General features: G+C 54.4%; 1 protein-coding gene across 3 annotated transcripts in view; it reads right to left on the bottom strand.

Annotated features, from left to right (window-relative positions):
• Nucleotides 1-780: 780 nt before the first annotated feature.
• TRIO (trio Rho guanine nucleotide exchange factor) overlaps nucleotides 781-13,435 on the bottom strand; it is a 372,055-nt gene continuing 359,400 nt past the window's right edge. For all 3 annotated transcript variants that reach the window (XM_060146876.1, XM_060146875.1, XM_060146877.1), the window contains exons 49-57: nucleotides 13,183-13,430; nucleotides 11,530-11,668; nucleotides 10,681-10,708; nucleotides 10,320-10,482; nucleotides 9,916-10,037; nucleotides 8,464-8,542; nucleotides 6,534-6,734; nucleotides 3,716-3,854; nucleotides 781-3,139 (exon numbers count right to left, since the gene is read on the bottom strand). In XM_060146876.1, coding sequence (XP_060002859.1) covers nucleotides 2,585-3,139; nucleotides 3,716-3,854; nucleotides 6,534-6,734; nucleotides 8,464-8,542; nucleotides 9,916-10,037; nucleotides 10,320-10,482; nucleotides 10,681-10,708; nucleotides 11,530-11,668; nucleotides 13,183-13,430 — 1,674 coding nt within the window. In that variant the 3' untranslated portion in view covers nucleotides 781-2,584. The remainder of the gene's footprint in view (nucleotides 3,140-3,715; nucleotides 3,855-6,533; nucleotides 6,735-8,463; nucleotides 8,543-9,915; nucleotides 10,038-10,319; nucleotides 10,483-10,680; nucleotides 10,709-11,529; nucleotides 11,669-13,182; nucleotides 13,431-13,435) is intronic.

The following is a 13,435-nucleotide window of genomic DNA, read 5'->3' as shown; positions in this document are numbered from 1 at the left end:
TCCCTCTGGGGCCCGACGCCGAGCTGCTGCGGCGTATTAGGACTGACCCTGCATTTCTGTCCCTCCAGGGCCCACCGAGCACCGCTGTCCTGGCACCCGGGAGGAAGCACACACCTCAGGGGGAGTGAGCTTCCCACGCCTGGACTTGGGGTCTTAGCACAAATGTCATCCTCTCACACTTAACTTCAGGATCAAACAGATGAAAAATAGAGCCTTTATAGTGTGCTGAGCAAAGAGTCATGATCCCAGGGGGAACAAGTCCAAAAAGAAAGCAAAAAGGAATCAAAACCAGAGAGATGGTAGTGTTCAGCAGGAAAGATGACCTGCTGTCAGAAGCAGGCAGAAGCCACCACTGGGGGGGCGGGGTCTTCGCAGGTGTGGGTTCTTGGTATTGTTCTTAATGCAGGTGCTGGAACCTAGTGTTTCATGTGCTTTAATCCATCGGAACAGCATTAATTTTGCTTTTCTGTGGCCAAGTTGCAACCGCTTTTCCCCTTGCTCTGATCATGCGTTCATCAAGAACCGGGGGCACCTTATTTATTCCAACCAGGACCAGTGCAGCGTCTCTGTAATACCTTCTGAGTCTGGGCTGTGCACCAGTCTGCAGGGGTATGACCGACTCCCGTTTCTGGTGGCCTGCAGTGGATTCCCAATCCAGAATATTCTCCTCCCCACGCCCCTCCCCTGACCCACCGGAGGCCTCTCCTTCAATCTCTCCCTCATTGATCTCGCTTTTTGATTCAATAGTGACCAACTTGAATAAAAGGCCTAACACAAAAATCAGGCAAATATGTTTAATTTTTTAAAATAACTGATGGCAAAATAAAATATTTACATCACATCATACTGTGTAAACATGTAAGGTCTCTGTACAAAGAAATATACATGCAAAATAATGTAAAAATTTAACTGAAATAATAAAAGAAACAATACACAAATAAAAGTTGTGAGGTTACGAATACACATCCAGTTTTGAATCCAATTTCTTTTAAAAAGTTTCTGTACAATTTTACAAGAAACAAACAAAAACCCAACAAAAGAATAAATAAAATACATTGGAAGCTGCAAAGCTCAACTACGCCAGTTCATGGCTGAAGACCCAGGTGTCTGGCTGGCTTGGGAAGCGGGCTTTTTTTTTTTTTTTTTTTTTTAGTGTATTTCACACAACGAGGATAAAAAGACATCCAGAAAAATTCAAGCGTGCCCAGAAACGCAGCGTCTTCTGTTGAGGGCCTCCCACACCAGCGTGAATTCTGCCACAGTGCCACAGACGCCAATGCCAGCCTCAAGGCGGCTACTGCTTGATTGGCTTTTATTTCTTACCAAAAGCTCAAAATCCAGCCAATTTTTGTACCGAAAGTTGAATGTCAAAAAGTCTAAAAAGTAGGAAATGTCCAGACTGATTTTGGGAGAAAAAAAATAATACTTTGGCATTCTGAATAATAGCATAATAAAATTTAAAACATTACCCTATTATCCAGTTTTATATTCAGAGTATGAAATCACTTTTTACAGTCCTCAAAACTGACAAATTTCACGAAGAGTTAAGTCTCTCTGAACTGATGGCACAGGGCAAAGACCCCCCCCCCCCACCCCCCCCCCCCCGACACACGCACAAAACCATAAAGCTCACCGTACGAAGTATGTGCTTTTTCTATATATTTATTACAGGTACAACAGAGGTCTTCATAAATAGTTGCATAAAATGTTAAAGCCACAACATTGCACATGATATGAAATAAAACCAAAAAAACCCCAATGAGTGCATTTACAGTATTTTCATCTGACTGTATACTGCTCAACAATCTGACTGACGGCTTGGGGGTGGGACGTGTGGGGAGGGGCAGAGGGGCAGGAGCCAACCTGATGTCCTCGGTGGGTGGGCAGACCCTTCGGACCCCCAAAGGAAGCCCCGGGCAGGAGGCGGGGAGCGGGGGGGGGGTGGGGGAAGGACAGACCGAAGGCAGGACCAGTCTTATATACAAGTAAGGCCTACATTTCATCAGAGCAAAACGATTCATTCTATTTTTATGCAAAAGTTTGAGGTTGAATGCACGTTTCAGAAGCCTGGTCTGGTGTAGGGGCCACAGGCACACAGACCAGGCAGCTGGAAAAGCTCAGAGCCAGGTGGACCCCGAGCTGGACGAGGCCACGGAGACGGCCGCCGCTGGGGCCGGGGTCTTCCCCAGAGGTGTCCAGTATCTCTGTTTTGTTCGTTAACACCAGTGGTTGAACATAGGCATTTCGCTTCCTTGAAGAAATCCTGGAAAATGTTAAATTTGCAAAATTCTACTCATGTTCGTTTAAAAAAGTTTCTTTTTATTTTTTTTGCAGAAACCTGAATAAAAGACTGTGACACAGCAATGCTGTCTCCGCTCCCGCAGAGTGTTCGAGAAGGTCCTCCACCCCAGCACAGCTTGCAGCCCGAGTCCCAGGCACTGCCGAGCACAGCTCACTCGGAATGCAATTTCACACGATGAACGTACGGCAGCTGATCAGTTATGTTGGTTTGTGTTTCTCTTCAAAATTCAAATGAACAGCTGATTGGCAGGTGAAAGAGAATGAGAAAGGACTTCAAGATAGGTCAAACTCTAGGCAAAAGCCTGCTCTGTAAGAAGTTTTTAATGCTACGAATCGGTCGAACATCGTTCTGGTGTTTGCGCCGCTCAATGAAGGAGGTCAGTCTGGACGTGTCGAGGACGCCCGCGCCTTTGCCGTGGCCATGGCCGTGGCCCGACTGCAGCCACTGCTCCTGGAGGGCCAGCGCAGCCGAGGGACGCTTGGCAGGGTCCTCGTGCAGGAGGAAACACACGAAGTCCTTGGCCCTCTGGCTCACTCCTTGGAAGTAGTCATCTGGGAAACTAAAGTCTAGCCGGCAAATGTTCAGGCAGGTCTCTTCCACGCTGTCGTCCAGGAAGGGGGACACGCCGCTGAGAAGCACATAGGCCAGCACTCCAACACTCCACGTGTCCGAGGTCAGGGAGACCGGGTTCCCCAGGATGATTTCGGGGGCTGCGAATTCGGGGTTCCCCAGTAACTGGTGGATGTGGTAGGTCGTGTTGAGTTGGACAGCATCTCCAAAGTCAGCTAGTTTGATGGTTGGCTTGGCTAAACTCTGATCCACTAGGATGTTTTCGGGCTAGGAGACAGGACAAGACAAGACCGTCATCCACTCCGGCAACCCCAATCTCAAGCTGAGGTGCAAGGCTCACCAGGAATCTACGAGGTCGACTGGCGCCGACCGTCCACGTGCGAAACAGGACAGAGCCCTCGGGAGGAGGACACAGAGGCAACCCAGAGAAGCTGCCCTGACTTCTCCGCAACTGTCACGCGCAGCTGCTGTGTTAAACTGTGCCGGTGAGTGAAGCCGGGGATTCACTTCCCTCCCGGTGGCGGCAGCAGCGCCCCTCCGCCCCCCGCCTCCGCCACCCTGCTCCAGCCCCACCCCGACCCAGCGACACTCGCAGGAACCCCCTGAAATCGCAAGAAATGTCTGAAGAGCTCACACGTTTACCTGGCACTTTATTGTTTGTGTATACCCAACGTTTAAAAACAGAGATTAGAAATCACTGCTCCCATCTCCCACCCCTTGTGTTGGTCCCCAGTCCCCGCGGGCTCCCGGCCTGGCTTCAGAGGACAGGCCGAGAGTGGGCTCTGCATCCCGCATGGCCGCGCTGGGGTCCCTCAGCTTTCCCGTCCCCGGGGCCCCACTCACCTTTAGGTCCAGGTGTGCTATCCTGCAGTTGTGAAGGTAACGGACGGCTTCCAGAACCTCCCCCAGATATGCCCTGATCTTCCCCTCCGTGAGGTTTCCCCATCGCACCACACATTCCAGGAGCCGTCCCTGGTCAGCCCTGCAGAGGGAGGAATGCGCGTTACGGTGCGGGTCTGTCACTTCAGACCCATCTCCTGCGATATACGCGTCACCTCCGTGCCCCGCTGTCACTGCTCTGTCAGCTTTTGGGGATCACGCCTCTACCTGAAGGCAGGATGGGATCAAGGGGCGATTTCTTTTTAAGCTCACTGTGGAGGCACAAGTGGGGAACACGGCATCTGGACCCACAGAGGGAACTGGGAGGCAGAGATGGGTGCACCCAGGCTCCCCAACCCCGCCCCCAGCAGGCTGCTGGAGGAGGGGATAATGTGAGACCACCTCCCCAAGCCTCAGTCTCGTCGTCTGGAAAATGGGTCATGTGACGGCTGAACGAGAGAACGTTAAGACACAGACAATACGGTGAGGGCTTCACGTTGGACTCAAAAGTCTTCCTACTGTGAAATTGCTTTTAACATTTAAAAAACACCTATACAGAGCAGCCCTGTGCCAGGGACCAAGTGCTTTCTATCCATTCACTTAATCCTCACGACAACTCTCTGGGAAGAGTGTTTTATGGTCCCCATTTTACAGATGAGGAAACGGAGGCACAGAGAAGGTATGTAACTTTCCCAAGGTCACACAGCTCATAAGGGAAGGCTAGACTTGCAAGGAGGTGGTCTGGCCCCTGAACACTGGGCTAGGCTGCCCTCTTTGCAAAATAGGAATTTATGGAAAGATCAGCCGCCTGTTTGGTAACGTCGAGTAATCAAGGGAACCTCGGTAGGAAGGAGTCTGTTACAAACATTAACCCTGTTAACAGCAATGATGAGGCCAAACCATTTAGTTTCCAGTGAAAAGAAGTGACAGCTGGATGCACTGAAAACGTAAACCAGAAACCGAGGTCTTGCAGGAGATTTCTGACAAGGACTCTAGGCCTCTCTTTCTTGTTGAAACTCCCTGGGGAAGATGAGCAGAGGCTTTCAGTCACCAAGCTTCTAGAGCCAGAAAGCACCTTCCCCGGTACTGAGGGCCCACAGGGGCCAGGCCTCTGCCTGGACATCGTTTTAGCCCCATAACGATCCTTCAAGTCGCTGAGCGTCCACGGGAGCCAAGGTTGAGAAATGAGCCCCAGGTCCGCCGACCTGTCCTTCGCACACGATGGCCAGCCTTGGGGGCGGCTGGGGAGGGCGGAGGCCTTTCCTGCTCCCTCCGCCATCTGGGAGGCTTGCTAGGCCAGAGAGAGGGCTGGACAGGCCCACAGAGATGCTCCAGCGGGAGCCCTGGGCGGGGACACCCTCGAAACATTCCCTGCCCGGCGTCGGCGGGGAGCGAGGCTGAGGCTCGTCCTGGCGCCGAGGGCCCCGCAGCAGCTGCACCCGTGAAGGCTGTGATGCGGCCGCACTTCCAAAGTCTTTACGGAAGTGACCAATGGGATGGCGGGTGCGGGGCCTCAAGGGAGTGCCCGCGATCGAGGAGCTCACGGTCCCTGTGACCACACCCCGCGCGGCTCCACGGCTGGCCCTCCTGCCAGCCCACTCTTCCCAACAACGTGTCAAGAACTAGGAAATGGGGCTTCCCTGTTGGCGCAGTGGTTGAGAGTCCGCCTGCCGATGCAGGGGACACGGGTTCGTGCCCCGGTCCGGGAAGATCCCACATGCCGCGGAGCGGCTGGGCCCGTAAGCCATGGCCGCTGAGCCTGCGCGTCCGGAGCCTGTGCTCCGCAGCGGGAGAGGCCACAACAGTGAGAGGCCCGCGTACCGCAAAAAAAAAAAAAAAAAAAAAAAGAACTAGGAAATGGCACAAAAGATGGCGCTCCGGCCGATGGAAACAGACTCAGGAATCCAAGGAAATGTATGAAATGACTCCCCCTGAAAAGGAGGACTAGGAAATTCAACAAAGCTACATGACGAGGTGTCTCAGAGAGACCAGAATGTTCTAAGGGCAGGGCTTCTCAATCCGGTGTTTGGGACAACGGTCCTCTGTTGCACGGCCGCCCTGTGCCTTGCGGGGCGGTGAGCTGTGACCAGCAAAACGTCTGCAGACTTTGCCAAATGTCCCCTGGGGGGCAAAATGTCCCCAGGCTGAGGCCCCCTGCTCTTGGGTCAGAGCTCTCACACTTTATCTTTAAACGACGCAAATGTTTCCTGAGATGGCACACAGGGCCCGGTAAGTACCACGGGGACCAGCGGGCTGCCCTGGGGGGAGCCACCCCCCTCCAGAGGGCGCAGCTACGCTCCCATTCTAATCACCCTTGGAGGGGCAGGACGGGCCCCGGGGCAGAGCTGCATGCTGAAGCACCAGACGCGAGCAGGTCTCAGCCGGCCCACTGCACGCGCCCACCAGCCGGGCTCGCCCAGCTGGGCAGACACGTGGGACCAGGTCAGCCTGGGAGCACGAGCAGGGCCGTGGTCCGCAGAGGCCTGGCCTCTCGGGACCTTTGGGAACCAGGGGGCATCTCCAGGTTGGCTGAGACCCCCGAGGGAGCCTGGGGGGGGAGCATTTGGATGCTAGGCTTGTGCTTCCTCGTCAGGCAGCTGTATTTCCCTCTAGCATTGCTGGAAAGCTCTAGAACTGTGGTCTCTGAGAGCAGACGTGCTTTTTTAGAAGTTCTGTGAATCCTAACATCCTGATTTCTACACTTCTCAGAGAATAAACAGCAAGACCACTTGGAGTCGAGGCCGAGCGCTAGAAAGAGGAGAGGCAGCTGGCGTGTACGCACATTTCCAGAACCAGGACGTAGCTGGTGGAGGTCTCGAAGGTGTCGAGGAGGCCAACCAGCAGCGGGTGCTGGAGGTTCTGCAGGATTCCAAGCTCGTGGGTGACCTGGTCGCGCTTCATCAACTTCTTGTTCACAAACTTAGTGGCCACTGCTCGTTTGGTGCCTTTCTGATCGCATTTCTTAACGACAGAGAATCTGCCCCTGGAAGATAGGTGGAGAAGGTCATTTTCAGAGGACTCTGAGTGTGTCACGGAGAATAGACTCTTTGAACCCAGGCAGCCTCCCCAGCTGGTGGCCCTGCTCTCCCCGGCCGCCAGCGGAGGGGCTGCAGCCGCGCGACGGCCCCAAGGAAGCCTTCCCGAGCCTGTGCCTGTCCTGTCTCCTCCCCTCCCAGAGGCGGGCTCCGTCTGGCTAAGGACAGCCACGTGACTTCCTGCCGCCGCTGAACGGAGCAGCAGTGACATCGTGCGATGTACCAGGCGGCTTCCACCTTGCTCTCGTGGAAACCTCGTCGCGTGAAGAAGCTTGGAACGGACTACTAGGTGGCTCCTGGGCACCCCACGCCCCCCACTTCGGACGGGAGCGTCTGCTGTCGTCACCGTGTCTGCCTTGCCGCTGCAGGATGTGAGTCGGGGGGCTGGTAACTCATCTCTAGTTTGTGGTCTCCGGAGCTGCACCCAGCGAACCGCACCCAGGAAGCCTGGGCGGCACCTCGACTGGATCCGGATAACAAGATCCTGGACCTCAAGCCTGAGCCGGCTGCCACGGTGGGATGAGATTTGGGGGCTGGGGAGTGCAGACTGCGGGGAGGAAGGTGGGCACACTGCTTTGCCCCTCCTCCCACGGACAGGCGGAGTCTCTTTCTCCGCCCTTGAATCTGGGCTGGCGGGCGGCTGTCTGCGCCCACAGAATGTGGACAGAGTGTGGTTGCTGATTTCTGAAGCTGGGCCCTGAGGGGCCGCAGCCTCTGCTTCCGCTCTCCCGGGCCGCGACTGCCATCACACGAGCAGGCCCAGGGTGAGCGTCTGTGCGGACAGAGGCCACAGACACGCGGGCGAGGCATGGGGGTGCCAGCTGGCCGAGCCCAGGAGGGACCAAGAGGGTAGCGGTCCGGTCAGTGGCACGTGGCACAAGGTGATACATCTCTGCGGCTCTGGACAGCAGGGCTGAGCCTCGTGTGGCGACACACGAGCGACAGGCGCTTCGGGCTGGCCCACACAGGCGTGTGCACGGATCCCTGGGGCCCGCGGACCCAGGGACGGCCATCGGCGTGTACGAGGCTGCTGCTGGCGGCGGGGGGCGGTCCTCGGAAAGCTTTGTAACGGGGACAGGCTCAGCTGTCATGCTTCTGACCTTCCTCTTGCCCGACGGGACGCGACGTGAGGTGTGGCCGAGTGCCGTGCCACCTCAGAAGGAGCAGGGTGACCGAGGGCGCCGCTGAGCCGCCGCCTGAGCCCTGGCTGCCGCCCAACGAGGAACAGCCCCTCTCTGTCGAAGCCCCTCTTGGTCCACGCAGGGGGACCCTAATCTCCAGGCACAGCCGAGACCTGAAGGACACATGCAGCCCCTCTCAGCTGGGCTCCCGAGGAGAATGTGCCACGAGCAGGGGCGTGAGTGACTCTTCCCTGGATCCTCCCGAGAACGGGGCATAGCCAGTGCTGCCTGGGCACGGAGCAGAAGCGGACTCATCACGTCACCAGACGGCTCCCGGTATGAAGCCTTGATTCTCTCCTGGAACCTGCACTGGCAATCTCCTCCTCTCTTCCTCAGCGTTTAATACCAACAGGCAATTACCGCTTACATTTCGGATGTCATACATCTAACTTCCCACTGCTGGCAAAGTCCGCCACTGAACTTTCTCTGTGGGCTCCTACAGAGCTGCGTCTCTGACTCTGCGGTCTCGGGAGGGGCTGCGGGTTTCCCACCATACCTGCCGAGCTCAGCCACTTCGCTGTAGAAGCAGTCAAAGTTGTCTTTCCAGGTCACCATGACGCCATCACTGCCTGGACCTGCAAGAAAGGCAGCATCTCCCTGAGCCTGGTGTACGGGGCGCCTCTTGGGGAAGGAGACTAGAGCCGTGCGCTGCCCAACATGGCAGCTGCCCGGGCTGCTGAGCGTCTGAACGGAGGCTCGTGGAAGTGGAGACGCACCGGAAGTATAAAACCCACACGGCGCTGGGACTTCGTATGAGACAAAGATGGATTTATGTGACAGAAATAAACACGCACTTGCTTTTCCATCATTTTCCCATTTGCACTTCCGTAAGACCGTTCCTATGAACAGCCTTCTGTCTCCCTAAGCTCCCCTGCTTTCACCAGTGATTTGTTAAAAAAAAAAGAAAAAAAAATCACCTGTATACTTTTTCTGACATCTTTTAAAAATTAGAACATTGGTGATTCTCTGCTGTCAAATTCAAAATTATCTTCCTTTCCTGCGCTGTGATCCAAAACCAGAACCCTTCCCTTCTTTGACTTATGAGGTTAAAATATATGGGATTAAGATATACAGCATATAAACTTCTAAAGACAATTCTGTTTACTGTCTACACACAGGGCACTCCTGGACTCAATTCATCTTTTAGTCCTTTTATTTATTTACTTACCATAGTCTTAAAAAATTGGTTTTGTTTAATTTACTTAACTTATTTTAGTTCTTCAACTGTCATTCTAGGAGGCTGCATCCTATGCCTGGTGCAGCTGGAGGACCCAGGAGAAACCTCAGCAGCCCTGGGCCGCACAGCTGGAACAGCTGGCCTGTGAAATGGTAGCTGGAAATCAGCCAGTAGGTGTTGCTCACTAAGCACGTACATACGTCAGGTGCATCTACAGGAAGTTCTAAAAGGCCTGAGATATGAGTTCTGCTGCCAGCAGCTCAGAGTTTAGCTGAGGAGAGAGATCAGACCTTGCTGGGCATGGAGGGAGCAAGGGCTTTAGTCCCACCAGGGTCGCCCTGCGCTCATGGAAGGGCTGGGAGGACACACCCTCTGGAAGGGCTGTTACGGTCTAGGACGGGTACAGAGCCTGCTCGGGGCTCACCCACGCTCCCATCTTTCCTTTCTTTCCATTCTATTCTACGTGAGACTGACGGAGAGGAGCTTCTCTTAGAACTAAAGCACCAGCTGAACAATCGGACAAGTGAGAAGCTGGAGACGAGAATGTGTTTTGAACACTAGGAGTACACGCTGCCCTGCTCCCACCTGGAGGCTGGACCAGACGCTCACACGCTCAGTGGCCGTGGGCGGAAGCCCTCCCCGTGCGCCTCCCCTGTCCGAGGGCACCCGCCCGGGTGTCCCAGAGGCTGGCCTGCTCCGTGCAGCCTCCGAGTGACTTGTCACGTATCTTAGGCCACATCGAGAGTGTGTGGGGCTCGGGGTGCAGCTTACCTAGAACCCTCAGACTGGCTGAAGACGAGGCTGACCCCATGTCGTTCACTGCGATGCATGTGTAGATGCCGTCGTCCTCGGTGGTCACACCAACGATCTTCAGAGCGGCCTCTCCCAAGTCACTGCCACAGAGGAGGGCACACGGCGTTCAGAAAGGCTCAGCTCTCCCCGCCGCCAGCCCCTCAACCTCTCTCCTTTGGGGTCACAGGAAATGAGGAGCTCAAATGCTGACGGGCAATTTCAAGTGGGATTTCAATCCTAGCTGCACACCCAGGTATGACACCTTCCTTCACGGGAGACGTTCCAGGGCCAGAGGTGACTCAGGCAATCGGCCGCGTCAGTCCCAGTGGAACGAGGTCATGCTCACTGCCTGGGAAACTGACCCCCGAGGGGGCTTCCCTCACCTGTAGGAGATGCTGTAGTGACCATCGCTGTTCAAGGTGTTGTGTTCAGGGCCCTTCCAGGTGACCGAGGCCTTGGGGCGGCCACAGACCCGACATCTAAGAACAACGGTCTCCCCTGTCTCACACGTGACCTCGCTCAAGGGAATGACGAATTCTGGGGGAACTGTGCGAGAAAGGAGTCAGTAACGCTGGTCACCCAGCGCCCCCTCTTGTGCCCACCAACCTCCCCCAACAAATGAAGGAGATGCTGCCCAGGCCCAGAGCTCCACAGAAAACCCACGTCCACAGGCTACACTCGAGTGTCCTGAAATGCCCCGTAGACCTACCCTCTAAAGTCTACAAGAAAAAGAACAGAACTCACCGTCATAGATGTAGTTGGGATTGAGAAGCTGAAATGGAAAAAGCGCACAGCTATTAACCAGATACATGAGCTACTCTAAGATATACTGCTTCTATTCTAGGGCTACAGTTGTTGAAAGATGAAAGGAAACACGACTTGGTTTGCCTGCGTATCAATCAGAACCGACCACGTTCCGACTGCCTTCGAATGCACTGGAAGGCTTCGTGGCACACAGGTGTAGGAGAGATTTTTCTTCCTACCCACAAACGCACAAATGCTGCTTACACTCAGAGAAGTCCCTTTTACTCATCCTATGGGCTGAGTCCAGCAGATCCCCGAACCACCCACTTCTGCAGAATGGCCAGGGCCCCGACTCAGGGGCCTCGAGCTCCCCTCAAGAGATAGTTCCTTTCTCCCCAGGCAAAACCTGCACAGGTTGAAGGCAATCTGACTACAGAAGGAAAGTGGACTGAAGCACCCGCCGAGGGAATCCGCTGCAGCAGTGAACCTGCATCTTGGCGTCTAGTCACTTCCCCTGTGGTCTGAGCCACAGCTGCTCTGTGCTCCGTCTGCTTCTGAGGTCCTAGTGTGTGCTCCCTCTGGGACTCCAGCAGCCTTCTTTGCAAGCTACACATGCGCCCGCTTAGGGGTTTACCCGTGTACCCGGCTCCTCAGAGTACGTATGCGTACCTGCGCCACACTGCCCGTGAGAGCACCCTACAAAGCCCTGCAGGTCTGCTCAAAGGGCGGAGAGAGGCGGGCTGCTGCCAGGCAAGGCTGGGTGCCAGGTCCGCGACGGCTCCTCCTGGGCCGGCACCAGCCCTGCGTGCTCCCCGAGGAGCACAGGCTCCTGGAGACACCCTTGCTCACCTTCACAGATACCTTGTTGCTGAGTCCTTCCCGAGACTTCCGATAACCGTTCTCTAACTTGCCTTCCCGTTTGCCGTCTTTATCTTTTTTCTCAGATTTTTTCCTTAAACGGAGTGCTGTGTGCCAAGATGTTGACTTCCTAGGGGGACCGCAACACATTGTTAGTATTACGCTTTCCTGCTGTTCGGCAAACAATTCCTGAAAGCATCAGAGAAAAGCGGACTGTCCAATTTACACGGATATAGGATGACCGAGATTCCTTTAGGAACAGGGATCTCAGCGAAGGAAAACTTTTCTGCGACTCTCAATGACCAGAGATAAAAGCCAAGTTTCTTAAATCAAATTTTAAGGATTAAATATAAAGGTGTCTGCGACGGTTAATTTTACGTATAACTTGACTGGACCTAAATATTTGGTCAAACATCATTCTGGGTGTTTCCAGATGAGATTAACATTTCAACTGGTAGAGTGAAGCAGACTGCCCTCCATAGCGTGGTGGGCCTCATCCAATCAGTTGAAGGCCTGAGTTGAACAAAAAAAGACCAGCCTCCCTGAGCATGAGGGAATTCTCCAGCAGAATACCTTCAGACTTTACCTGCACCACTGGCTCTCCTGGGCCCCCAGCCTGCTGGCCCACAGTGCAGGTCTGGACTCACCAGTCTCCACAACCGTGTGGTTACAATAACCACCCGCTGACCACACATACACCCTACTGGTTCTGTTTCTCTGGAGAACCCTAATACAGGGCCTAAGAATATTTTTGAGGAAACAAAGTATAAAATGGGATTCTTGAACAATGTACTAGAATAAAATATCTCTGTGTATCAAGGAGAAACAGGACAAGGGACTGTCAAGGAAGATGGGCTCTTTGTAGCCTGAACTCCAAGCCTGGACTCCCCATGGGGTATAGGTGCTTAGCCCAGAGGTTTGGGGTGGTGCTGGAAGGCTCGCCAGGCTGGGCTGCAGACCAGCCAGGGGTACTGCCATGCCTGGAGAGGAACATGACCACCGCCTGTGCCTTTGAGTCTGGTCTTTTGGGTTGAAGCCTCTGGAAGCTTAAAAATCACAGTTTTGCAATACTTCCACTGCCAGAAGCCACCTGGCTGGCGCCTCCTACAGCCAGAGAGATTCAGCGAAGGGCGGAGTTTGAAACCAGCCCCTGAACTCAGTTTTCTTTAAAGTAATGTTTAACGCGGCAAAATTGGTGTCAAGTTACTTGACTAAAGTCACCTAATATACACAAGGCACGTCGGCAGTGGCACCACATGGATCTTTAGCTGAAGCTCCCGGGACGAGGATCTTCAGTGATGCACCCTCAGCGCGCCCGCTACGAGTCAGGGGCCCTTGGAAAGTCCTCACCCCTCACCCTAGACCTCTGGGAACTAAAATACCGTGATGCTCTGTCTAGAGCTTAAAAAAGCTACGTGTGTACAAAGGCAGGTTATTAAAAGAACCCATCAGAACAGGTCTGAGAGATGGAACGCGCCCCACCTTCACTGCGGGGTTCCACATTGTGTATAGAGATGAGCTCGTTCAACAGACCACAGCACTGCTTTCTCTCAATGGGCTTCACCCTCCCAGGGCCTCTGTGCCTCGTCTGTGCTCAGCGCCGCCTGCCCCCGCCCCGCCACGGCTGCCCCGCCGGGCACTCACTTGAGAGTCCCGTCGGGGTTCTCCATGATGACTGCGCTGGTATGCCCCAGGACGAAGCCCGGAATCCAGCCCTCGGCTGCGGGGCACTGGTCAGTGGCGGCTCGGAACACCAGAAACATGTTCTGTTGATTGCTGGCCAGAATCTGAACGACCTCTCCTTGATAGACGTTTATCTCATCCTCCTTCACTGCCATGTAATCGTGTGTCACCAACATGGTGGAGATGTTGCTACTGCTGCTACTTTCACTCTGTA

This window comes from Lagenorhynchus albirostris, chromosome 3 (assembly GCF_949774975.1).
Source record: "Lagenorhynchus albirostris chromosome 3, mLagAlb1.1, whole genome shotgun sequence".
Lineage (NCBI taxonomy): Eukaryota > Metazoa > Chordata > Mammalia > Artiodactyla > Delphinidae > Lagenorhynchus > Lagenorhynchus albirostris.
This window is presented reverse-complemented; position numbering and strand designations above follow the sequence as displayed.